Raw genomic sequence first — 27935 nt, 5'->3', positions numbered from 1 at the left:
AGAAATGCATTTAAAATGCATTGTTTATTGTGAAAATGACAGTTGCAGTTTGGGAGTTAACCACAAGGGGGCGCTGATGGGGTTATGTGTTCCCTGAAGTGTGTTTACAACTGTAGGGGGGTGTGGCTGTAGGTGTGACGTCATCGATTGTGTCCCCCTATAAAAAGGGATGACACGATCGATGCAGCCGCCACAGTGAAGAATGGGGAAGACGTGTTTACACACGGCTCTCCCTGTTCTTCAGCTCCGGGGACCGATCGCGGGACTCCAGCGGCGATCGGGTCCGCTGATCCCGCAGCTTCGGACCAGGTCACGGGGGCGCGCGCCCCATGGCTAGGTACTTACATGTACGTACATGTGCCCGGCCGTGCCATTCTGCCGACGTATATGTGCAGAAGGCGGTCCTTAAGTGGTTAATACAAGAAAGGACTTTGCTCGCTTTGGAAACCGCAGCTTGGCATTGCATGCCATTATTGAGCTTATGATCTACCAAAACCCCCAGATCCTTCACTACGGATCCCCCCAGTTGTACTCCCCCTAGTATGTATGATGCATGCATATTCTTAGCCCCCAAGTGCATAACTTTACATTTATCAACATTAAACCTCATCTGCCACTTAGGCCCCATGCACACGAGAAGCAAATGCAAACTCATCTAAACACAAGTTTTCAAACGCAAAAACCGGCGTTTAAAACGCCCGTTTTTGCCGCGAATTTCGCGGCATTTTACCGCGTTTGCATTTATAAGCATTTGGTTAATAAACATCAAAAGACCCTCCCTAAGCTCAAAAAACAATATTATTTAACCATTTCAGTTATTTTGTGAGACCAGAGCAGCTGAGAGAGCAGCAGTGTACGTGTATTTAGCGTGTCACTTGCCACGTCACCTGGCCACATCACCTGCCCCGTCACCTGGCCATGTCACCTGCCACAAGTTGTGGATTGTCCACTGGCCACGTCACCTGCCACATCAACTGGCCACGTCACCTGCCAAGTTGTGAATTGTCCACTTGCCACATCACCTGGCCACGCCACCTGCCACAAGTTGTGGATTGTCCACAAGTTGTGGATTGTCCACTGGCCACGCCACCTGCCACGTCAACTGGCCACGTCACCTGCCACAAGTTGTGGATTGTCCACTGGCCACGTCACCTGCCACATCAACTGGCCACGTCACCTGCCAAGTTGTGAATTGTCCACTTGCCACGTCACCTGGCAACGCCACCTGCCACAAGTTGTGGATTGTCCACTGGCCACGTCACCTGGCTATGTCACCTGCCACGTCACCTGGCCACGTCACCTGCCACAAGTTGTGGATTGTCCACTGGCCACGTGACCTGACCACGTCACCTGCCACATCACCTGGCCACGTCACCTACCACAAGTTGTGGGTTGTCCACTTGTCACGTCACCTGGCCACGTCACCTGCCACAAGTTGTGGATTGTCCACTGGCCACGTGACCTGACCACGTCACCTGCCACATCACCTGGCCACGTTACCTACCACAAGTTGTGGATTGTCCACTGGCCACGTCACCTGCCACAAGTTGTGGATTGTCCACAATGCAATACAAGCAATTACATTTTTTATGTTTTTTTTTATGGTTTTTCATCATTTGCCATCATTTTTGAGATTTCTAATGTAAAAAAATAGGTCACCTTTAAAAACGCCTATAGACGAAATCGCGGCAAAACGCCGGTACCGCGTTTTGCATCTAAAACGCGAAAGCTGAATGCTTCTGAACCCAAAATTTTGGGTTTGGAAAAACGGCCCTAAACCCAACTGCTTTGAAATGCCAAAAAAAGTGATTGTGTGCATGGACACATAGGATAACATTAAATGTGTTCAGGGGCAGTTGAAAAAAATGCCCAAATGCCTCTGAACTCGAGTTTAGCAGCGTCTCGTGTGCATGGGGCCTTAGTCGCCCAATTAGACAGAGCATTGAGGTCGGCTTGTAAAAGGCGGTACAAAGGAACAATTGCTAGGAAACAAGCAGTCTTGCTAGGAAGCTTTTGTCATGTCCTGGGAAAAACATTGCTAAAGAAACTTGGAACTGCAGCTTCTCATCAAAAAGAAAGTGAAGTATAAACAGAACAATCCAGTGATACTGATATCTTGTATGGCTTATGATGGCTCAATTCCGTTTTAGTCACAATGTTATTTTTTCCAACATTTTCAGGAAATCACCATCAGATACAAATCTTTCACATGATCACAAATCTGCACAAACTAGAGCTCTATATGTTCTGTTGATTCTTTAAACTTAAAATGACCATTTGTGTTCCGACACATACTTTTGCATAAAGTAGGTCTACAGTCAGCACTTGACTGCAATACATTTATATAAGTTGCGGTTTGCAAATGGTTTACCGGCATTATGGCTCAAGATATCAGCCATAACCTCGGTATAGTTTTTTTTTTTAAAGCCGGTGGCTGGCTTTCAGAAGCGGCGGGAGGGGATGCACCCCGCCCTCCTTTCTAGGGGTTACAGTTTCCGCCAGTTCGCTCATAAAACGCTCCAACAGTGCCGCCCGCTGGTCACACAAGCGAGAAAAAGTAGATCCGCTTTGATCACCTCTATGGCCTTGGAGGACCAGAACAACCGTATGACGTCACTTCCGGTCCAGACTGCAATTAATCATTATTCCAATTATAATTTTTTTAAGCAAAAGATGCTTTTAAAAGTAAAAAAAGGAGAGATTTGCGGTCTTTTTGACCCCAGATCTCTCCATAAAGAGGACTTGTCAGCCTTATTTCTATTACAGGGCATGCTTACATTCCTTGTAATAGGAATAGAAGTGATAAAAAAAAAAAAAAAAAAAAAAAGGGACAGTGTAAAAAAAGACATTTTTTTTTCAAGTGCCCCCATCATTCAGTGCGAACACATGCATAACTCACGCACACATTTGTAAACGTTTTTTTGCACACATGTGAGGTATCCCTGGTGATCTAGTGTGGGCATATTCGGGGGGGGCTGCGCTGATAATCGATCAGCACAAACCTCCCCCCCCGTCAGATGAGCAGCTGATCGGCTCTCCTCTACTCGCGTCTGACAGACGCGAGTGAGGAAAAGCCGATCACGGCTGCTCTTGTTTACATCGTGATCAGCCGTGATTCGACACGGCTGATCACGTGGTAAAGAGTCTCCAACGTCATATGACGTCCACTCAGGATATTGAAACCACTTTGCCGCCGTCATTCTGCAATAGGGCGGGCGGCAAGTGGTTAAAATTACATTTTTTTTTTTTTTAAGACAGACATTGTTTTTGTATGGTCAGCATATAATAGATTACAGTTCTGTCTAAAAATCTGCAAAACAGTCTTAAACTTTTTTTCTTTAAATAAAAAAGGTGATCTTCGAGTCTGATGATATTTACCAGATTCAGCCTCCAATAGTATATACAGCTCTTCTGTCTGTTCTTAGAGTGGATTAGATATTTTGCTCCCTAACCATATAGTTGAGATATTTAACCACTTCCATACCGGGCCTATTCTGGCACTCCTCTTCTCCATGTAAAAATCATCATTTTTTTTGCTAGAAAATTACTCAGAACCCCCAAACACTATTTTTTCAGCAGACACCCCCAATGAATAAAATGGTGGTCATTGCAACTTTTTATCTTGCACGGTATTTGCACAATAATTCTTCAAACGTAATTTTTTGGGGAAAATTTTATAAAAAAAAAAAAAACAGCTCAATTTTGTATAATGTGAAAGATCATGTTACGCTGAGAAAATAGATACCCAACATGTCACACTTCAAAATTGCGCACACTAATGGAATGGCGCCAAATTTCGGTACTTAAAAATCTCCATTGGCGACGCTTAATTTTTTTACAGGTTACCAGTTTAGAGTTACAGAGGAGGTCTAGTGCTAGAATTGTTGCTCGCACTCCATCGCACACGCCGATACCTCACATGTGTGGTTTGAACGGCGTTTACATATGTGGGTGGGACTTGCGTGTGTGTTTGCTTCTGAGTGTGAGCTAACGGGGACAGGAGCGTTTTAACTTTTTTTTTTTTTACTTAAATTCTTTTTTATTTTTATTCCGATTACAACTATTAACATTCCTATTACCATTCTGCTATAAAAAAAAAAAAAAAAATGTGAATCAGTACTGCTTGGACCTTGAAGAAGGGGACATACGCCAAAAGATTGTCCTTTAAAATTGTATGTTAGTGCAAATAAAAAAAAGTATCTTAGTGCAAATAAAAAAAGTATCACGGACAGTACTCGATTTTCTCTATTCCTATTACAAGGAAAGTAAACATCCCTTTTAATAGGAATTCTTAGTGACAGGTCCTCTTTATGGAGAGACCCCAAACCTCTCCTCCAGACTGGAAATTATGAGATCGGGGAAAAAATAAATAAAAATTCACTGATCTCCCGCTGACAGCCGCGATTGCAGCTTTGTTTACTTCTGAGAACCCGGGCGTGGCATCATAACATCGCGCACAGGCCTCCGACGGTCAGCTGAAATCTCTATTGTCATGAGCCGGCGCCGGACTATTCTTTCTCCGGGCCCCCTATGGCACGGGAGAGCCCGGAGAAGCACCGAATAGTGGGGGGGGGGGGGGGCGTTGCCTATAACTGCCGCTTTGATCATTCTTATGGTGCACAGAATCGCCGGCTGAAAATAGAGATGATATCTGAATGATGCCTGTAGCTGCAGGCAATCATGCAGATATCACCACTGAAAATCATATGACGTCCTTGGGCGGGAAGTGGTTAAGAATAAAAATAAGAACACGTTTTTGTTTTTTTAACTTCACATATTAACTAAATTATGCACCACACTTTAAGGTTATTATTCGATTAATCGAAACAATCAACTAATCAATTATGAAAATAATCGTTAGTTGCAGCCCTAAAGAAGTAAAACAGTGATTTTAAATGAACTGTAAGGCTCCAAAGATATTAATTTTAAAATCATAAATGTCATTTAAATTATTAACACCACCAGAAATCTGTCAAAACAAATTCCACCCTCGTCATCAATGGCTGCCTACCAAGGTCCATGTTCATTTCCTTTTCTGCATGTGCCAATGAATGTGTCACGCCCGTCATTCTTTGACATTTGCTTCTACCCACTCTATAGTAAAGTTTGTTTCACCCAACCAAGAACTGAAATTGCTTCCATTACATGGCCTTTCCTTGAAAATACAGAGTGGGTAAAGACAAAGTACTTGTAATCCAAGCACACTACAGACTGCGTAGAAGAACCGACATGCTACGATCACTGAAGGTACTAAAGAAACTTGAAAATTTACTATTTATGTTATAGTACAGTGGTCCCCAACCTTTTTGGCACCGGAGAGCGGCTGCGTAGAAGAAAATTTTGCCAAGGCCCGGTTGGGGGGAGGTTGGGGATGGCACGCGGGGGGTAAGCGATTTTTCACGGGATTGGACGGGTGATCTGTCTATCAAAGTGCCCGGGCAAGGGGGAGTGTCTATACATGAGGCGCGGCGGGGAACACACAGCTATTCAAATGAAAGCTGTTGTGTTCCTCCCCAACCCATCCTCTCCCTGCTGTACTTGCCACCTAGCTGTTAGGACTCCTGCACTCATTCCACTGATCTTGTACTGCCAGGATGAACCAGAGGGAATCGAATTGATCAGCGTCCTCCAGTTTAGGATGGCGCTGACCAATCAGAATCCATCTTGGCAGTGCAGGAGAGTGAGCAGCAGAGATTTCAAATCCCTGGACTGGTGGAGCCTGTGTGGGAGCCCTTATAGCTAAAGATTGCTGGTGTTCACCTTTTTTAGAGAAAAATTGTAACGGTGACCTAACACTTCAAACATTGCTGCTATTTTGGTTGGTTCTTTCTGTGACTTGGCTTTCTATTAGGGGACACAAAGTTGCATTATGCACATGGCTGCATCTAGGGACACAAGGCTGCATTTGGGGACACAAGGCTGCATTTAAAAAAAAGTATCGGTATGGGCGAGTACATGAAAAAAAGTATCGGTACTTGTACTCGGTCCTAAAAAAGTTGTATCGGGACAACCCCAGTTTGTGGGCTTTAAAAAAAAAAAAGCCAATAAACTACAGTTTATCAGCTTCAGTGTGCATGGAGCCCAAGACCCCTTTCACATTGAAGCGTTTTTACAGTGTTTTAGCGTTAAAAATAGTGCTCAGAAAACGCTCTCAATGGACCCTTTCACACCGAGTCCTGCAAGCAGCATCTTTGGAGCAGCTTTTGGGCGCTGAAAAAAACCGCTCCAAAAACACCTCTCTCCATTGAAATTAATTGAAAGCGCTGTAAAAAACGCCTTACTCTTTCACACTGAGGCACTGCAAAAACGCCCTAAAACATTAGGGTCTTAGCGGTGCTTTACGCCCCAGTGTGAAAGGTGCCTAAAGCCCAACTCCAGCTTGACCACTTCACACCAAATCACGTACCTGTACGCGATTTGGTTGTACCGTTTGATAGCTTTCAGCTCTCTCATGAGAGCAATCGATGTAGCTAATAAGCCGCTCAGCTGTTATAAGGAGCGGGAGCGGACACAGGGACACCCCAGCCCCCGATGCCTTCTGCCCTCTGCCCGGGTCGCCCATTCCACCAGGAGACCCTCCGCCATATCCGCCGGCTGTGTGGAGTCCCAAATGAAGCTGGAATCGGCTTTGATTGAGTCTCCGATGTGAAAACCCAGAAGCCACGTCACCCCTGGTTTAATTGGCTGCCAACTTAAAAAAAATAAAAATAAAATTGCAGTATTCCAAAATGTCGATTTTGGCGTTTTGAATACTTTTAAGAGCAAAGGAGGGATTTGGGGTCTTTTAGACCCCTGATCTCTCCATAAAGAGCATCTGTGACTGCCTATTACTGTCACAAGGGAGGTTTATATTCCTTGTGACAGCAATAAAAGTGATCAGATTTATTTTTTAAAGGGGACAGTGTTAAATAAAATAAGAAAAAAAAAATACAAATTTTAAAGCATCCCCGTCCACCAAAGAAAATGCATTGGCAAGTCACACCTGCAAATGTCTAAACACACATGAGAGGTACCGCCGTGATCATTAATGGTAACAACACGTGTCAAAAATAGGCTTTGTACAGAAGTGGTTAAACAAGAAGTAAATAATGTACTGCCCAGCTCCAACTGCAATACTTACCTTATTATCTTAGAACAGTCTTTTTCAACCGGGGCACCTAGGCACCCTGGGGTACCTTGACAACAATGAAGGACCCTGGCCTTGGGGCAGCAAAGGGAGTAAATCCGGGCCTGTCTGTGATAGAGATAAAGGGCCAATCACACTCAAAACATGTAAACAAATGCCGGTTATTGGCATTATCTTTCCTCAGCGCTGTAACTGTCTGAGGAAAGGAAAGCTGCCAACTGGCTATCCTGTAAAAGGCGACATTTACACTGATAATCAGTACCCCGATTCAGGGCTCGACAAATCCCGGGCGCCAGGTCGCCATGGCGACTAGAAATAGGGTCCTGGCGACTTGAATTGGAAGGGGGGCAAAAAAAAAAAAAATATTTTTTTTTTTTTTTGTGAGCTGGGGCCATCTGGTGGTGAGCCGTTGGTATTACAAGTTATTACCACCAGATGTGAGCTGGCGCCATCTGGTGGTGGCCGTTGGTATTACAAGCTAAGCATTACAAGTTAAACAGCAATTCTAATGTAATTTTTCACTATTTTCACTGCCATCTTCTTCCCTCTAATTAGAACCCCCAAACATTATATATATTTTTATCCTAACACCCTAGAGAATAAAATGGTGATCGTTGCAATACTCTGTCACGCCGTATTTGCGCAGCGGTCTTACAAGCGCACTTTTTTTGTGAAAAAATTACACTTTTTTTAATTAAAAAAATAAGACAACAGTAAAGTTATCCCCATTTTTTTTTTATATTATGAAAGAATGTTACGCCGAGTAAATTCATACCCAACATGTCACGCTTCAAAATTGCGTCCGCTCGTGGAATGCCGACAAACTTTTACCCTTTAAAATCTTCATAGGCGACGTTTAAAAAAAATCTACAGGTTGCATGTTTTGAGTTACAGAGGAAGTCTATGGCTAGAATTATTGCTCTCGCTCTACCAATCGCGGCGATACCTCACGTGTGGTTTGAACACCGTTTACATATGCGGGCGCTGCTCACGTATGTGTTCGCTTCTGCGCGCAAGCTCGTCGGGACGGGGCGCGTTTTCTGGCTCCTAACTTTTTTACCTGGCTCCTAGATTCCAAGCAAATTTGTCAACCCCTGCCCTGATTATTAGTGCAGCATATCAGTGCAGCTTATGAGTGCCCATCAGTGCCGCAGAAAAATTACTTGACAAATTTTAGAACAGAAACAAAAGAAAGTTGTTGTTTTCTTCCCCAACATTTTTGTTTGTTATAATAAAAAACCCCAGTGGTGATTAAATACCACCAAAAGAAAGCTCTGTCTCAAAAACAAATGATAAAAATGTCCTTTGGGTACAATGTTGCATGACCACGCAATTGTCAGTGCAACAGCACTGAAAGCTGAAAATTGGCCTGGTCAGGAAGGGGGTAAAAGTAGCCATTAGGCAAGTGGTTAAGGCCTTGTTCACATGGGGCATACTATAGCGTATGCCCGTGTGAAGGCCATGTTTATCTGCACAGACAGAAGAACATGAGTGCAGGATCCCCTTTAAACAATTGCAGTCCAATCCAATAAAATGGCACACGGACATTAAAAGATTCCTTACATCAGCTTGGGCAAGTGAAGAGCATGGGGCACATCAGCAGAGGAGGGCTGTGTACACTGTACAGCAGTGGCGAGTAGGGATGGGAACATTGGGTGTTCGCGGAAAATTCGAAAGCCGCAGAACACCATTTAAAAGTCTATAGGAGATTTGATTTTTCATGTTAAAGTGCTCATTTTAACCACTTCAGCCCTGGAGGATTTGGCTGCCCAATGACGGGCCATTTTTTACGATTCGGCACTGCGTTGCTTTAACCAACAATTGCACGGTCGTGCGACGTGGCCCCAAACAAAATTGACGTCCTTTTTCCCCACAAATAGAGCTTTCTTTTGGTAGTATTTGCTCACCTCTGCTTTATGTTTTGCGCTATAAACAAAAAAAGCGACAATTAAAAAAAAAAAAAAAAAGCAATATTCTTTACTTTTTGCTATATAAAATATCCCCAAAAAAGATAGAATTTTTTTTAACCAAAAATATCACAATAAGCGTATAATTTGCGCAAAAGTTATAGTGTCTACAAAATAGGGGATCATTTTATGGCATTTTTATTGTTCATTTTTTTCTTATATTAGTAATGGTGGCGATCTGCGATTTTTATCGTGACTGCGACTTTATGGCGGACACATCGGACACTTTTGACGCTATTTTTGGACCATTTATACAGCGATCAGTGCTATGAAAATGCACCGATTACTGTGTAAATACACAGTACACTGGCGGGGAAGGAGTTAACCACTAGGTGAGGAAGGGGTTAAGTGTGTCCTAGGGAGAGATTCTAACTGTGTGGGGGCTGGGCTACCAGTGACATGACACTGATCCCTGCTCCTGATAACAGGAAGCAGTAGATCAGTGTTCTGTCACAAGACAGAACAGGGTAATGCCTAGTTTACACAGGCAACCCCCTGGTCTGCAGCTCTGCGACACATTTGCGGGACACCGGCGGACATAGAGTCCGCGGGTGCGGTTACGGAGCTCGCAGCAGGGGCGCACACGTGCCGACAAATTCAAGGCATTGTACCTGTACGCTGCTTTGCGCAGCCGTGCCATTCTGGCGACGTATATGTACTGGCGGCAGTCGGCAAGTGGTTAAAGGCTTATATGCAAGGTATTGTCATATAAAGTGTTTGGGGACCTGGGTAATAGTTAAAGTGAAACATAAAAGTGAAATATTCCTTTAAATTTCGTGCCTGGAGGGTGGCACATTTTTCCCCGTGTTTAGAACAGTCCAGCAGCAAAATTACATTTCTAAAAGGAAAAAAAAAAAGGTAATTTAAAACTGATTGCGGCTGTAATAAATTGTCAGGTCTCGGCAAACACAGATAAAACTCATTGAAAAAAACGGCATGGGTTCCATTCCATTACCAGGCCTTTTGGGTCTGGTATGAATATTAAGGGGAACCCCGAACCAATATTAAAGAAAAAAAATTGTGTGGGGTCCCCCCAAATTCCATACCAGCCACTTCAGGTCTGGTAAGGATATTAAAGCGGGAGTTCACCCATAAAAAATTTTTTACCCTTACATTAATACTCATTTTGTCTAGGGGAATCGGCTAGTTGTTTTAAAATCCGAGCAGTACTTACCGTTGTAGAGAGCGAACTTGTCCGTTGCTTCCGGGTATGGGTCTTCGGGAGCGGGCGTTCCTTCTTGATTGACAGTCTTCCGAGAGGCTTCCGACGGTCGCATCACGAGTAGCCGAAAGAAGCCGAACGTCGGTGCGGCTCTACACTGCCGCGCCTGCGCACCGACGTTCGGCTTCTTTCGGAAAATCGTGACGCGATGGATGCGACCGTCGGAAGCCTCTCGGAAGACTGTCAATCAAAATAGGAACGCCCAGTCCCGCAGCCCATACCCGGAAGCGGCGGAGAAGATGCATCTCAAACACGGTAAGTACAGCTTCGATTAAAAAAAAAAATAGCCGATTCCCCTAGACAAAATGAGCAGGAATCTAAGGGTAAAAAGTTGTGTCGGGGTGAACCCCCGCTTTAAGGGGAACCCTGTGCCAAAAAAAAAAAAAAAAAAAAAAAACGGTGTAAGGGTCCCCCTAAAAATCCATACCAAACCCTTTTTGGAGCACGCAACCAGGCAGGCGGGAGGAAAAGAGGGGGGGGGACGAGAGAGTGCCCCCCTCCTGAACCGTACCAGGCCACATGCCCTCAATATGGCGAGGATGCTTTGGGGTCTGACCCCCAAAGCACCTTGTCCCCATGTTGATGGGGACAAGGGCCTCATCCCCCACAACCCCTGCCCGGTGGTTGTGGGGGTCTGTGGTTGTGGGGGCTTATCAGAACCTGGAAGCCCCCTTTAACAAGGGGACCCCCAGATTCAGTCTACCATGTCACCAAAATAAAAGTGTCAAAAATGGTAAAAAAAAAATAAAGACAGGAGACACTTTGGGACAAGTCCTTTACTAAAAAATATAAAGAATAAAAAAGTCCAGCAATGTAAATCCATCTCATGCCACCCGACCGAAAAAAAAAAAACCCTGCAACAGTTCCGCCTGGGAGGCTCCGCCGAGTGATGCTTCTCCCGGTGACGTAAACGGGTGACCCCGCCCCCCTCCGATGCCACGGCAAGGTGGATTTACGCCGCTGGACATTTTTATTTTAAATTTTTTAATAATGGACTTGTCCCAAGCTGTCTGTCTTTTTACCATTTTTGACACTTTTTGTGACATGGCAGGGGTACAATGTACCCTTTACCAATTCACATAGGGGGGCAGGATCTGGGGGTCCCCTTGTTAAAGGGGGCTTCCATATTCCAATAAGCCCCCCTGCCCACAGACCCCCACAACAACCGGGCAAGGGTTGTGGGAATGAGGCAGGTGCTTTGGGGTCAGACCCCAAAGCATCCTCCCCATGTTGAGGGCATGTGGCCTGGTACGGTTCAGGAGGGGGGCGCTCTCTTGTTCCCACCCCTCTTTTCCTGCGGCCTGCCAGGTTGCGTGTTCGGATAAGGGTCTGGTATGGATTTTTGGGGGGACCCCTATGCCATTTTTTTTTACATTTTGGCGCAGGGTTCCCCTTAAAATTTTGGGGGGACCCCTACGCCATTTAAAAAAATCGCGTAGGGTTCCCCTTAATAACCATAACAGACCTGAAGGGCCTGGTTTGAAATTTGGGGGGACCCCCCACGCATTTTTTTTTTAAATTTTGGTTCGGTGTTCCCCCTTAATATTCATACCAGACCCAAAGGGCCTGGTAATGGAATGGGGGAGGGGGAACCCATGCCGTTTTTTTTAATGTTTTATCTGTAATGCCGAGACCCGACAATTCATTACAGCTGCTAGTGGTTTAAAATGACTTTTTTTTCCCCCTTTTCGAAATGTAATTTTGCTGCGGGACCGTTCTAAACACGGGGAAAATGCACCACTTTACAGGCATACTATAGACACCCCCCACCAGGCATAAAATTTAAAGGAATATTTCACTTTTATTGTTTCACTTTAAGCATTATTAAAATCACTGCTCCCGAAAAAAATGCTGTTTTTTTGCATTGATACATGTCCCCTGGGGCAGGACCCAGGTCCCAAACACTTTATGACAATACCACGCATATTAGCCTTTAAAATTACCACTTTAGGTTTTTCATGTTAGTGTCCCATAGACTTTAACGGTGTTCGCACAAATTCTTTGCCTGTTCGCAAATTCTGGTGTAAACCGAATTTGCGAACAGGCAAAGAATTTGTGCGAACACCGTTAAAGTCTATCGGACACTAACATGAAAAACCTAAAGTGGTAATTTTAAAGGCTAATATGCGTGGTATTGTCATAAAAAGTGTTGGGGGGGGGGGGGTCGGCTCATCCTTCGTGGTGAGCAATCCCAAAACCTGATCTGATCAAAAATGATCTGTGTAACAAGTACAGCGTCGCCTGCGGCCGTTGCTCCTCGTGGTTGAACTTTACCTTTGGCAAAGGGGGTGGCAATTAGAGCTGCACGATTAATCGTCAAGAATAGTTATCGCAATCTTTATCCCGTTGCGATTCTTGACACAGGGTTTCACGATCTTTGACATGAAAAAAAATTTCTCTCTGCACTTTGGTATGGCAAAGAATTTCCTCTGCTCTCAACCAAAAGTCAAAGTCTGGGCAATCTGCCAAGTCTGGGCAGCCTGCCAAGTTTTGAAAACATTCTTTATCAGTGGAAAGTTAAGTCTAAAGATTGTGCAACATTGACTAGTACATCAAAGGAATAAACTTCTGTATGTAAATTAGGAATGTTTAACCACTTAAACACCAAACCTTTTTCTGACAGCTCTTTTTAAGTTAAAATTATTATTTTTTTGCTAGAAAATTACTTGGAACCCCCAAACATAATTTTTTTTGTAGAGACCCTAGAGAATAAAATGGCGGTTGTTGCAATATTTATGTTGCACTGTATTTGCGCAGCAATCTTTTTAAATGCAATTTTTTTGGAAAAAATTACTTTAATGAATTTAAAAAAAAGACTAGCCAGTAAAATTAGCCCTTTTTTTTTTTTGTATAAATGTAAAATTTTACGCGGTGAGAATATTGTGATCTTCATTCTAAGCAAAAAAAAAAAATCGTGATAGTCATTTTGGCCAGAATCGTGCAGCTCTAGTGGCAATGCATTTCAAAGGTGTTTTTTCTCAAACCCAGGTGTTCCATTAATCCCTGTGCAGGCAGTCAAACTGAAGTCTACACCATAGTGTATGGTCACTTTCACGCTTACTACGCACATTACAATATGATTATATAATCTCCTTTGGATTTATCAACAAGTATGTAGTACAAATCCCAGGGAATGCACTGCTCAGGCTGCACTGGTTTTCTAAGTAACTGCAGAACGAAGAAGTCCTCCAGACCAATCTTATAAAGAGCTCTTCCAAAATGTGGACTACAGTTGGGGCTTCTTCAACCCTAGATTATGATCTTGTGCACACATTTTGTGTCTATCCTCACTGACAGGAAGGGTACTTGCCATCGTGTACTGTACCATCTATAAATCCTTAAAGATGTACTGACACAGAAACAACTTTAGACTGGAAGAAAGAACAGCAGGAGATGAACTGGGTCGTCATTAGAGGTCGACCGATATATCGGCTGGCCGATATATCGGGCCGATATTCAGTCATTTTGGAGAAATCGGCATCGGCCGATTATTATCCAAATGTGGCCGATATTTAGCAGATCTGCATCAGCAGAGTGTGGAGAAGGAAGGAGGAACATGGGGTCCCCCCTCCCTTCTCCACACTGTCTGCAGAGCAGTGCCGTGTGTGTGAAGGAGAATGAAGCTGTCGGACTGATGTCGGGGTGGGCGGGACCCGGGGTGGGCGGGACTCAGATGTCCAACACCAGCCAATGGGATGAGATCATTGGCTGGATAGCTGCTGGGTCCCGCCCACCTCCAACATCACGATGAATCTGAGCTCCTCTCTCTCTCTGCTCTCACAGTTTCACAGCACATAATGTAGCTGAATGTGTGAAACTCTCTCTTCATACAGTTTCACAACTGCTGCAGAGAGAAAGAGCTCAGATTCGTTGCGATGTTGAAGGTGGGCGGGACCCGGGGTGGGCGGGACTCAGCAGCTATCCAGCCAATGATCTCATCCTATTGGCTGGTGGACAGCTGAGCCCCGCCCAACCCGGGTCCCGCCCACCTTCAACATCGCAATGAATCTGAGCTCCTCTTTTTCTCTCTGCAGCAGTTGTGAAACTGTATAGAGAGTTTCACACATTATCCACTACATTATGTGCTGTGAAACCTGCCAGTGCCATCTGCTAATGCCAACCAGCCAGTGCCACCTGCCAATGCCATCCAGTGCCACCTGCCAATGCCATGCCAACTAGTGCCACCTGCCAATGCCAACTAGTGCCATCTGTTAATGCCATCCAGTGCCACCTGTCAATGCCATCCAGTGCCACCTGCCAGTGGCAACGCCATCCAGTGCCACCTGCCAATACCATCCAGTGCCACCTGCTAATGCCATCCAGTGCCACCTGGCATTGCCAATGCCATCCAGTGCCACCTGCCAATGCCATCCAGTGCCACCTGCCAATGCCACCCAGTGCCATCTGCCAGTGCCATCCAGTGCCATCTGCCAGTGCCATCCAGTGCCACCTGCCAGTGCCAACTAGTGCCACATGCCAAGGCCATCCAGTGCCACCTGCCAATTAGTGCCACCTGCCAGTGCCATCTGCCAGTGCTAACTATTGCCAATTAGTGCCACCTGCCAGTACCATCCAGTGCCACATGCCAATTAGTGCCACCTGCCAGTGCCAATTAGTGCCACCTGCCAGTGCCAATTAGTGCCACCTGCCAGTGCCAATTAGTGCCACGTGCCAACCAGTGCCACCTGCCAGTGCCATTCAGTGCCACCTGCCAATCAGTGCCATCTGCTTTTGCCAATTGGTTCCATCCAGTGCAATCTGCCAGTGCCAATTAGCGCCACCTGCCAAAAAATAAAAAAATCGGCCTAAAATATCGGCCGCAAAAATCGGCATCATATATCGGCCATCGGCCGGCCCAAATTCTAAATATCGGCATCGGTATCGGCCAGAGAAAAACCCATATCGGTCGACCTCTAGTCGTCATGCCAGCCTGGATTCTCCGCTCTGCCAGGCAGTAACCTGCAGCAAACTGTGATTAGATGTCCAACGTTCCAAAGACGAGCATTGGCCAACAGCCATACTGCTTAAAAATTACTGGGCCAAATGTGTGCGCGCTTGACAGCCGTTGGGACTTTTCCTCCTGTGCACATACAGGACTGGCTTTTACACCAAATATAAAAACACAGACAAAACAAAGAAAGTAGACAAAGATCTGTGCACTTCAACCCATAGCCCAGGGCACCACTATTTACAACAGAAGTGACTCTGTTATATAAACCCGGCCTGTCTGCATTTTTCCATGCGAGTTCATCACCAAATTTAAACACTTGTTTTCAACTTTTTTTTCCTTCTGGTACATCTCAGCACTGCTGATCCTCTTCAGCACATAGAAACATGCGCCAGGCCTCGTCATGTGGCCCTGGTGCCCAGTTTTGCAATCGGAACTCCCATCCTGCCACCTCCAGATCTCACCTCCTGCTTCCCACTTCTGTGGGGGACATTTGGTGTTTAAAAAGGACAACTTTGCTCTCAGCTGCTCCTGGATTTAACAGATACCAGTACACTCATGGCAGATCTCCAGAAACAGAAAGAGACCGATCTCCATGCAAGGCAAGGCAAAGCCACCTACTAGAACCGCCTACACAGAGAGTTACTAGAGCCGGGCCAGGTAGAAGAGAGATGCGAGGAAGGTTTTGTGTTTGGGTGGGGGGGGTGATGGGGTTGCACACTGTGCATAGAGCACTCCTAAAACCATGTATTAGGTTCACAGCACACCCCTGGACTCTGCACCCTGTGCATAGGGCGGCCTGAGCCCTGCACACAGCAGACCCCTAAACCCTGCACACAGCAGAACCTTGGACTCTGCACTTTGTGCATAGGGCCCCCTGAACGCTGCACCCTGTACACAGCAGACCCCTGAACGCTGCACCCTGTACACAGCAGACCCCTGAACACTGCACCCTGTACACAGCAGACCCCAGATACAACCAGCCCTTTAAGGGCAACCATAGTGCTGATGTGGCTCACAATGAAATTGAAGATTGGAAGTGGATGCATAAAGGCTGTAGAGCAGGGGTGTCAAACTCATACATTCAAGCTTTTGCTGCATGCAAATCTCAGAGTGGTTTTTCTTTTTGTACTTTGTAAAAGGGTTAGTTGTAAGATTTACCAGTCATTATGATTCTAGGCAGGAGAGATGATTCTACATATTTGTCCAACACACAAATGAATGCCTTACGATTTTGTGTTTGGTGTCTTTTTAATTTGACTGCCAACCTACCTGCATGATGTGGATCTTTCAATAACCATGAAAGTCTGTAGGAATACATTCCTGACACTTCAGCAATACATTTATTTTACCTTCAGTCAGGTGGCTCTGCCTAGGCTGAGATGAGATCAGTACGCTGCGGGTAGGAGGCATTTACTAAGTCCAGACACACACACACACACACACACACACACACAGTGATTAGACTGCACCATAGTAGCAAGTCACAAGGTAAGTGGATACAACAGGTCTGACCACAGCCTGTGCAGTGGGTTGCTGAATGGAAGAACCGCCACTGAAAATGTCCAATGGCAGGCAGGGATTGGATGATAGTGACTTCACAAGAGACTGTCCCATCTCCAGCAAAAATATTTCATCCCTCACAGCTACAACTACTCAGTCCGATACATTGTTTACATGATTGTACCGTGCAGATTAATGCATGATCAGCACAATGCGATTGGATACTTTGTCCCTCTAGCACAGTTATTGTTGCACTATTTTCAGGCAGGGCAGGAATCTCACTCCAATTACTGTTTCAGCTTCCCATTTCTGAAGGGAAGTGAAATCGCATCTAATAAAAAAAAAAAAAAAAAAAAAAAAACCAGCAGCTGCTGCACACCAATCATAAACAAGCTGCAACCCGACTTCACAGTCTCCTCTGTGATCTTTGAGCATGAATTACTCCATGGTACCTGCAGCTACAGAGGTCAGTGAGGGATGGTTGTAAAGCCTAATTACTCCTTGTTAAGAATATGTAAACATGCTAATGCCCAACGCTTAACCACGGGTGCATTTCAAAGGCGAATGCTGGTTACTTTCTCTCCATAATTTTTGTTCCAGTTTTTCCTTGTTCCACTTTGAGAATGAGCCCCGGTGTCTGGGACACATTCCAAATAACTAGAGCAGAGCAAACAGATGAAAGGGGAAGTGAAAAGAAGGAACTTCCAAGTTTTTGTTTTTTTAAAACTCTGTTCATGCTTCACTGGATGCAGAAAAGCAAACACAATAGGATTAAAAGTGTCATCTTCTGCCTCAAATAGTGTCGCTGCCTATAGCAACCAATCAGCTTTCATCTTTTATTATACAGTGCACTACAATGTGTTAACATGTGTTGCAGTTGGTTTTTTTTTTCCTTCCATAGTCCAACATTAACCTTATGTGCTGAAGCACGCTGCGATGAGTTACAGCACAATAAAACATGTTGCACCTTGCACATATAGACGCAAAGTAGATATTTTCCAGCACACCAAGGATCGGCACAAAGTGGCATCCAAACTGGTAGTTTTATTGCATGATCACAAGACAAGAAAGGTGCAAGGACCCCTTCCTCAGGCATGTGATGGTATTAGTATTGCACATAGATGCAACATGTCAATCTTTTCATTTTGAAACCGCCGCACAGCATAAGCGAACAGTCTATCTCTAGTCTGTTGCGAAGAACCGGTGATGCAGGAAGACCAGGCGATGTTTGAGGCGGCTAAGCGTTTCGAGGGAGAACCCTTTTCTTCAGAGCCAAAGTGATGATCACTTTGGCTCTGAAGAAAAGGGTTCTCCCTCGAAACGGGGCTTCGATCTAAGGTAAGCAATTTATAATGAGCTAGTATGCTATGCTTATTATGCCTTTGTCTTGCAGGTTTTTTTTGTTTGTTTGTGGGTATACAACAGGGCTCAAGTCCTGCGGGAACGGAGTTCCTGCACTTTTTTCACAGCAGGAACTCAGTTCCCTTTGCAGGACTAGAGCAGCCTTGAGCGGCCGAGCCGCCCGAACCGATCCTTCACTAAGCGGTGATGCCCAGCTCGAGTTACTGTAAGGGGCAGGCGGACCTTAGGAATCCTTTATGTTAATGGCGGCTTCCTGTATATGGTATCATCGGGTAGTGTGCGGGTATTCCGTCACTTCCTCGATGCCGCAATGTCTCCTGGGAAAAAACAAAAGAACAAAAGCTGGACACTCCAAAATTTTCTTTAAAAGAGATGTCTTTATTTTCAACTGTGCATACAGTCACTGCAAGCCCACAAAAATCAGTATGGCCAACGTTTCGCACTGGCGTCAGTGCTCAGCCATGACCAAGCACTGACGCCAGTGCGAAACGTTGGCCATACTGATTTTTGTGGGCTTGCAGTGACTGTATGCACAGTTGAAAATAAAGACATCTCTTTTAAAGAAAATTTTGGAGTGCGGCTGTCCAGCTTTTGTTCTTTTGTTTTTTGCCATTACCGCATTGCCAGCACCCTGGTGGTTCAACAACCCCTGATCATCACGAGGCTCACCCGGAGCGGTGAGAATTCTGTCTGAATGTCTCCTGGGAGCTTTTGTCATTGTTCCCAGGAGACATTGCGGGGGTCTGCCGCAAGTTATCACGGGATTTAGAAAGAACTTGCTTGCCGCAATGTCTCCTGGGAACAATGACAAAAGCTCCCAGGAGACATTGCGGCATCGAGGAAGTGACGGAATAAGCTATGACTAAGCACTGACATTACAGTGCGAAACGCATCAGATATACACCCCACTGTCTGCTGTGACTTGTAGTGCCGTTTTCTTTTTACCATTAAAGGCGACCTTTTTAAAGATATTGCGGAAGTGCGGCTGTCCAATCTTTTTTTTTTCTCTAAGGAGTGGATCTTGGGTGGGAGTTCCCACACTTTTTTCCCCAGGACTTGACCCCTGGTATACAACCATTTTAAGCCTGGTACACACTATGGCCCAGATTCAGATAGGGTGCAAGTTCCGGATTCATAGAAGACTTGCGCCCTAAGTTACGGCGGCGTAGCGTATGTGGTCCGGCGTAAGCCCGCCTAATTCAAATGTGGATGATGTGGTTGAGTTTTATTCAAATTAATTGTGACCCCACGTATTTGACGTTTTTTTACGAACGGCGCATGCGCCGTCCGTGAAAGAATCCCAGTGCGCATGCTTGAAATTACGCCAATGCTTTCGACGTGAACGTAAATTACGCACAGCCCTATTCGCAAACGACTGAAAATTCGACGCTGGCCCGACGTCCATACTTAACATAGGATACGCCTCATATAGCAGGGGTAACTTTACGCCGGAAAAAGCCTAACGTAAACTACGTAAAAAAATGCGCCGGGCGGACGTACGTTTCTGAATCGGCGTATCTACCTAATTTGCATATTCATCGCGTAAATCGGAAAGCGCCACCTAGCGGCCAGCTTAAATATGCAACTAAGATACGACGGCGTAAGACTTACGCCAGTCGGATCTTACGCCAGAATTTGGCTATCTTGTTTTCTGAATACGCCGGAGCATCCTAGAAGTTACGCGGCGTATCAATAGATACGCCAGCGTAACTTCTTTCTGAATCTACCCCTATGTTTTTTCGTTCAACCCAGCAGGTTAATGCAGTGATTTCCCCGGCTGTGCCACATGCTCTGACAGCGGGAGCGCCTTTTCCGCCAAAAACACATCGGTCAGCTTCTGTCAGGCAGGGAGCCATACACATGGGCCGAAAGTTGGTTGCTCCTGCCGAACCAACCGTTTTCAGCCCGTGTGTACCCGGGTATTAGACCTATGGGATCAGAACTGTCTGTTCCTGCAAAACACATGTGAATGAGCCCCAATGCAGTGTACATACTGTAAGAAAATTGGGTGGAAAGAGGGAAAAAAAAAAAAAAAAAAAAAAAAAAAATCGCTCAGCTTTCCTCGATGTTTCAAAGCAAGTTGAAACCCAAGATGGTACTAATGGTACGAATATTCTGAAACGGCAAAAGACTTATAGAAAAAACAGTACACATTAAACGTAAATCACGTAAATAAAAACGTTTACATACACGTTTTTGGGGAGTTTGTCCCTTCTGAAATTTGATTTGAAAAATCAGATTTCAAACGTTGCGATATGGAAATCGAAGGATCGTTCCACGTACAAAACTTTGTAGGGCTGCGCGATTAGTCATCAAGAATCGTTAGATTTGTTTTCCCTGTTCCATCTTTCCCGATCTTCCCATCTTTGGTATGCTGAGAATTTTCGCTCTGCTCTCAGTCATCAAAAGTCAAAGTCTAAACATTGTATCAATTTGACTTTTACATCAAAGGAATAGACTTCTGTATGTGAATTAAGAACTTTTAACCACTTAAACACCAAACCTTTTTCTGACATTTTTTAAGTTAAACATCTTTTTATTTTTTTTTGCAAGAAAATTACTTCGAACCCCCAAACATTATATATTTTTAGTAGAGACTCTAGAAAATAAATTGGTGGTTGTTGCAATATTGTATGTCACGCTGTATTTGCGCAGCGGTCTTTCAGATGCAATTTTTTTTTTTATTACATTAATGAATAAAAAAAAAAAAAAAAAAAAAAAAAAAAAAGTAAAGTTAACACAAATTTTTTAAAGTATAATGTGAAATATCCCCCCCCCCCCCCCGCGAGAATCGCGATTCTCATTTTGGCCAGAATCGTGCAGCTCTAAAACTTTATCGATTTTCTCAGTGCATACCCCACTTTATTCCCATTAACAGAGGGAGGATCCAGCCAGACTTCCAGCAAAGAGACAGCTTCCACTCCTCCATGAACAATCACAATATCCACAGAACCTCAGGGCACAAGAGCTTTCATCTGCTTTAACTGGCCAGCAACCCTTTCCCTTAAATAGCACATGCCTACTCATGCAAAACGATCGATCGCTGGCTGCATTCATTTAGCTGTGGTTTAAAAACAGCAATAAAGCTGCTAATGCTCCGGATTCTTAACTTTCTGAAACGTAAAAAGCCGTCATATTGGGGACACGTAAAGGTTTTGACTGATCTCACGATAGATTTTTTTTATTTATTTTTTATCATTTTTATTTTTGTTTGACACCAGGATAGATTTACATGGCATCTCTTCATGAAGTCATTCCCATGGGGGTCATGCTGAACTTTCACAAGGATTTGCTTGTAATCAGAAAATCAGCGAGTTACATCGAATATAAATATCACTTTCTACGATCATCTATTTCACAACATTACTGAGAGTTATGGGAATTTTACTCCAATTTGGACTCCAATTAGAGGCGCTGTTTTTTTTCTAAGACTTTATTACAGAAGACCTTGTGCAAAGTATGGACAGATCTCCTCGGGTAACTAGAGACATGACCAGATTGGTTGGGACTCGTACAGATCTCTCCTGTGCTGGAGATCTGGGAAGATTTGCACAGTAAAGGAAAGAGGGGAGGGTTTTCCTTGCGCTAGGAGAATGAATATAAATGAATTTCAAATGGATAAATAAATAAATAGTGAGTAATTCCAGCAGCAACGCTAAACATGTGATATACACGCAAAAAGTAAAGAAAAAAAGATGAGTTGCGCCAGGAGTCGCAACTTAATGCGAAAATACTATAAATAAATAAATGCATAAATGAATAAATAAATAAAGTGCTAGTGCAAAAAAAAGGATGATGCCCAAACAGTTATGGAAAAAACCTTTCGGAGTAAATACAACAATCTGCTATTTGGGACCAAACGCTTAGAAAACTTTGTTAGTCCATTAGAATTGCATACTAATCAATTGTTAGGCAGTCCAAAATGAGGGGAAATCAACAGCAGAACCCCAAAACATATGAATGTCCAAATAGATGGGCAAAAAACAGTTGCAGAGTAATAAATGATCCAAATATTGAACAGCCTCTGGTCTCTGGTCAGAAGAAACATATATTCCCACCGAGAGGTAAGTAAGGGTGTACTCTTACCAGATCCACGATCATAAAAAGAGTGTCGATCCACTCAGGTCATGGAGAAAACTCGGTCACAGCTGACAGGCAGAATATCCTCTCCAATGTGTTTAACGGCTCCACGTCCATCCGGAGAACCAGGGGAAGAAATAGGCTCAGAATGTGAAGTACCGTCAAATATTTATTAAAAATTGTGCAACATATACACAGCGGTACATATAATTTAAAATTGCCGGCTAAAACAAGCAAACAGATACAAATAAAAAACGTGCGCCCGTGCATCCGGGGTCACGTAAAATGCAATGACGTTCGGTGCGTGGCTCCGCCCTGATCGATTTCGCCACAGATGGCGTTGTCAAAGGGCACTTTGACAACGCCATCAATATCCATCAATATTTGGATCATTTTATTACTCTGCAACTGTTTTTTGCCCATCTATTTGGACATTCATATGTTTTGGGGTTCTGCTGTTGATTTCCCCTCTCATTTTGGACTGCCTAACAATTGATTAGTATGCAATTCTAATGGACTAACAAAGTTTTCTAAGCGTTTGGTCCCAAATAGCAGATTGTTGTATTTACTCCGAAAGGTTTTTTCCATAACTGTTTGGGCATCATCCTTTTTTTTGCTATTTTTTGCACTAGCACTTTATTTATTCATTTATGCATTTATTTATTTATATTAAGATTTGCACAGTGAAAGGATTCTCTCATTTTCCTGATGGAACACAAAACACGGGACCACATATAGGGAAGGGGGGGGGGGGGGGGACAACCTGGTGATCTCTGGAACGGTCTGTGGCCTTGGTGTCCAGTTTGGTCAGATGGATAAAAATCAAACATCGAACAGAAAACATGTCTCCCTTCCATCGATCACAGAGCTCAGAGATGATCGACGTGTTCTGTGTTTACAAATGTGATGACAATGACTCATCTACCCCATCATTACAGATCACGTCTGATACATACAAGATCATGGATTTGCTTCAATGAAATCTGGATTGTCCATCATCACTAATTTTACAATGAAAATAAAAAAGTTCTATGAATGAAACTACCTTTTATCACATTAGACTTGTGATTGATAGAATTTTCTCATCAGAGTAATCGTGCCACCCCACGATCGTACGGCCATGCCGCGATCTTACAGCCACCCCGCGATCGTACGGCCAGACAGCATTCAGGATCAGGATTCGTTCAGCTACTTCTAGATCCTCCAATAGTCACCAAAGGTCTATCTACCATCACAGATTTCCCCCCCCCCCCCCCCAAGAATGGCGACACCCCGTCAGGAGGTCAGTGTAGAACCCCCCAGTGATGTTAGTGTATTGCAACATCCCAAGGTCACTGTAAATCCCCTGTGTCAGTGTGGCCCCCCCGGGGATACCAGTGAAGGCAGCACCCCTCAGGGATGTCAGTGTAACATAATACCCCAAAGGATGTCAGTGCGATAACTCCCATGTCGGTGCAGCCCCCCCCCCTCAGGGATGTCAGTGCAATAACCCCCATGTCGGTGCAGCCCCCAGGGATGTCAGTGCAATAACTCCCATGTCGGTGCAGCCCGCCCCCCCCTCAGGGATGTCGGTGCAATAACCCCCAGGGATGTCGGTGCAATAACCCCCAGGGATGTCGGTGCAATAACCCCCAGGGATGTCGGTGCAATAACCCCCAGGGATGTCGGTGCAATAACCCCCAGGGATGTCGGTGCAATAACCCCCAGGGATGTCGGTGCAATAACCCCCAGGGATGTCGGTGCAATAACCCCCAGGGATGTCGGTGCAATAACCCCCAGGGATGTCGGTGCAATAACCCCCAGGGATGTCAGTGCAATAACCCCCAGGGATGTCAGTGCAATAACCCCCAGGGATGTCAGTGCAATAACCCCCAGGGATGTCAGTGCAATAACCCCCAGGGATGTCAGTGCAATAACCCCCAGGGATGTCAGTGCAATAACCCCCAGGGATGTCAGTGCAATAACCCCCAGGGATGTCAGTGCAATAACCCCCAGGGATGTCAGTGCAATAACCCCCAGGGATGTCAGTGCAATAACCCCCAGGGATGTCAGTGCAATAACCCCCAGGGATGTCAGTGCAATAACCCCCAGGGATGTCAGTGCAATAACCCCCAGGGATGTCAGTGCAATAACCCCCAGGGATGTCAGTGCAATAACCCCCAGGGATGTCAGTGCAATAACCCCCAGGGATGTCAGTGCAATAACCCCCAGGGATGTCAGTGCAATAACCCCCAGGGATGTCAGTGCAATAACCCCCAGGGATGTCAGTGCAATAACCCCCAGGGATGTCAGTGCAATAACCCCCAGGGATGTCAGTGCAATAACCCCCAGGGATGTCAGTGCAATAACCCCCAGGGATGTCAGTGCAATAACCCCCAGGGATGTCAGTGCAATAACCCCCAGGGATGTCAGTGCAATAACCCCCAGGGATGTCAGTGCAATAACCCCCAGGGATGTCAGTGCAATAACCCCCAGGGATGTCAGTGCAATAACCCCCAGGGATGTCAGTGCAATAACCCCCATGTTGGTGCAGCCCCCCCAGGGAGGTCAGTGCAATAACCCTCATGTCGATGCAGCCCCCTTCCCCCAGGGATGTCAGTGCAATAACCCCCATGTCGGTGCAGCCCCCTTCCCCCAGGGATGTCAGTGCAATAACCCCCATGTCGGTAAAGCAACCCCCACCCCAGGTATGTCAGTGCAGCCCCCCTCCCCCAGGGATGTCAGTGCAGTAACCCCCATGTGGGTGCAGCACCCCTCCCCCAGGGATGTCAGTGCAGCAACCCCCATGTGGGTGCAGCACCCCTCCCCCAGGGATGTCAGTGCAGCAACCCCCATGTGAGTGCAGCACCCCTCCCCCAGGGATGTCAGTGCAGTAACCCCCATGTGGGTGCAGCACCCCTCCCCCAGGGATGTCAGTGCAGTAACCCCCATGTCGGTACAGCAACCCCCACCCCAGGGATGTCAGTGCAGTAACCCCCACGTCGATGCAGCACCCCTCCCCCAGGGATGTCAGTGCAGTAACCCCCATGTGGGTGCAGCACCCCTCCCCCAGGGATGTCAGTGCAGCAACCCCCATGTGGGTGCAGCACCCCTCCCCCAGGGATGTCAGTGCAGTAACCCCCATGTGGGTGCAGCACCCCTCCCCCAGGGATGTCAGTGCAGTAACCCCCATGTCGGTACAGCAACCCCCACCCCAGGGATGTCAGTGCAGTAACCCCCACGTCGATGCAGCACCCCTCCCCCAGGGATGTCAGTGCAGTAACCCTCATGTCGATGCAGCCCCCCTCCCCCAGGGATGTCAGTACAGCACACACACCCCTCTCCCATATCAGCTCCCCCCTACCTATGGAGTCGTCATCGTCCCGGTCGGAGCTCAGGTATCCGTTGCTGTTTCTCTCCGGTGAGCTGTGTCCGGGGGATTCCCGGTACAGTCCCCCTAATCCTCTCCGGCGGAGGTGTCCCGGGGGGGTGCCGTCTTCCAGGCCGGTGATGAGGTTGCTGAGGACGAATCTCTCGGTGTCGGGGTGGAGGAAGTCCCGGTCCGGGATGGGGGTCTCTCGGACGGTCACCCTCTTAGGAGGGGGTGGTGGGGGCACCTTGGACCTCTGGCGGGGGACGGGTTTGGCTCCGGCCCGGCTCAGGGCGCTCTCCAGGTAAAACACTTTGAACTTCTCCTCGGCCAGAACTTGTTGCAGCTTCTTCAGCTTCTCCCGGCACCGCTCCAGCTCAAGCCGCATATCATCCACCGAGCTCAGCTCCATCACTGGAGCCTCCTCCCCCGGGAACTCCGCCCGCCAATGTGCCGCGAACTCCTCCGGGTCCCACATGTCTGTCTACCGGGATCACAGAGCACCGAGCGCGGCGACCACCATCCCTCACACAGCCGCACAAACTTTCCTCCGGAGGGGGCGGGGTGAGCGGGATAACGTCACCGGCACCTCCGCCTCTCCGGAGACAGGGGGCGGGGACCCTCCACACTTGTCAGAGGCCAGGTGCTGCGCGGGGAGGGGCGGGGCGTCAGGTGTTTATCCCCAGTGTGCCCCGCCCACAGGACAGTCAGTACCCAGGACTAGACACACCCACCTGACTGGTCAGTCTGTACTACTGAAGTGTGCGCCAATATATTCCTGGCATGTCACAATCTACAGCAATGTAATATTTATTATTAGTAGCATTATATATGTTATTATTATTTACTTTTATTATTATTTACATTTATTTTTTAAAATTTAAGTTTTATATATATATATATTTTTTTGGGGGGGCAGTTATTATTATATCTATTATTAATAACTGTATTATATTTATTATTATTAGCAGTTGTATTCAATCTGTTGTTATTATAATTATTTATATTATTATATTTTTTATTATTATTATTATATTATTATTATTATTATTATTATTATGCCCCGCCCACAGGACAGTCAGTACCCAGGACTAGACACACCCACCTGACTGGTCAGTCTGTACTACTAAAGTGTGCGCCAATATATTCCTGGCATGTCACAATCTACAGCAACCGTGCAATTGTAATATTTATTATTAGTAGCATTATATCTGTTATTATTATTTACTTTTATTATTATTTACATTTATTTTTTTAAATTGAAGTTTTATATATATATATATATATATATATATATATATATATATATATATATTTTTTTTTTTTTTTTTTTGGGGGGGGGGAGTTATTATTATATCTATTATTAATAACTGTATTATATTTATTATTATTAGCAGTTGTATTAAATCTGTTGTTATTATAATTATTTATATTATTATTATTATTATTATTATTATTATTATATTGTTTATTATTATTATTATTATTATATATGTTATTATTATTATGTTAAATCATTTTCTTTTTTAACGTTTTAAACAGTACATAGCATAAACATGAGAGTGTTAGTTCATTTCCAGTGGATGTATAAGTATACAGTAATACCATAGTAATAAGAAGCCAAACATCACTGAGTTATTATCATAGGCATGCCCACAGGGTGTGCTGGGTGTGCCTGGGCACACCCTAATCACCCTGTGTGATGCAGATTTCCACTGCCAAATGCCCCCCACCTCTGTGGCAGCTGAGGATTGGGAATCTCTGTCCTCAGTCCCTTTCTCTGCTTTTTCACCAAAGCCCATCAATAGGGCTCCCAACAAATTGTATAAAAAAAGATACTATTGTAAAAAAAGATTAAAAAAATAAAACTGTAAAAAATAATAACAAAATAAAATAATGAAAAAAAAAGACTACCAACACCAATCTCACCTCTACTGACACCATCTACTGCTCTACTGCGCATGTGTGTTTGAGCATTGGGGTGCACACCCTAATGCAATAGGCTGCGCACACCTATGGTTATTATTATTATTATTATTATTAAAGCTGAACTTTAATCACTTGCCTACTGGGGCAATTTTTTTTAAATATTTTGCAAACATAAAAAAAACTGCATCTGCAAGAAACATATATTTCTGAAAGTGGAGACCATGGAAAATAAAATGGTGGTAGTTACAATATTTTATGTCGCATAATATTTGCAAAGTTATTTATCAAACATATATCTTCAGGAAAAAAATCTAATGAATTATTTTAGTGCAAACGAACACAATATTATACCCAATTTTGTTTGGTAAGATATATAAGATGAGATTGCATCAAGTAAATAGATACCAAACATGTCAAGTCTTAAAATTGCACACACTGCACTTTTTATA

The 27935-nt window shown here is 45.0% G+C and overlaps 1 protein-coding gene across 1 annotated transcript in view; it reads right to left on the bottom strand.

The window, feature by feature from the left end:
• ABR (ABR activator of RhoGEF and GTPase) overlaps positions 1-26179 on the bottom strand; it is a 612111-nt gene extending 585932 nt beyond the window's left edge. The window contains exon 1 of the mRNA XM_040338587.1: positions 25552-26179. Within this exon, the coding sequence (XP_040194521.1) occupies positions 25552-26035 (484 nt within the window). The 5' untranslated portion in view covers positions 26036-26179. The remainder of the gene's footprint in view (positions 1-25551) is intronic.
• Positions 26180-27935: the final 1756 nt, after the last annotated feature.

The sequence above is a fragment of the Rana temporaria genome, chromosome 2, assembly GCF_905171775.1.
Source record: "Rana temporaria chromosome 2, aRanTem1.1, whole genome shotgun sequence".
NCBI classification, from domain to species: domain Eukaryota; kingdom Metazoa; phylum Chordata; class Amphibia; order Anura; family Ranidae; genus Rana; species Rana temporaria.
The sequence above is the reverse complement of the archived record's forward strand: the minus strand, read 5'-3'. Positions and strand labels throughout refer to the sequence as shown.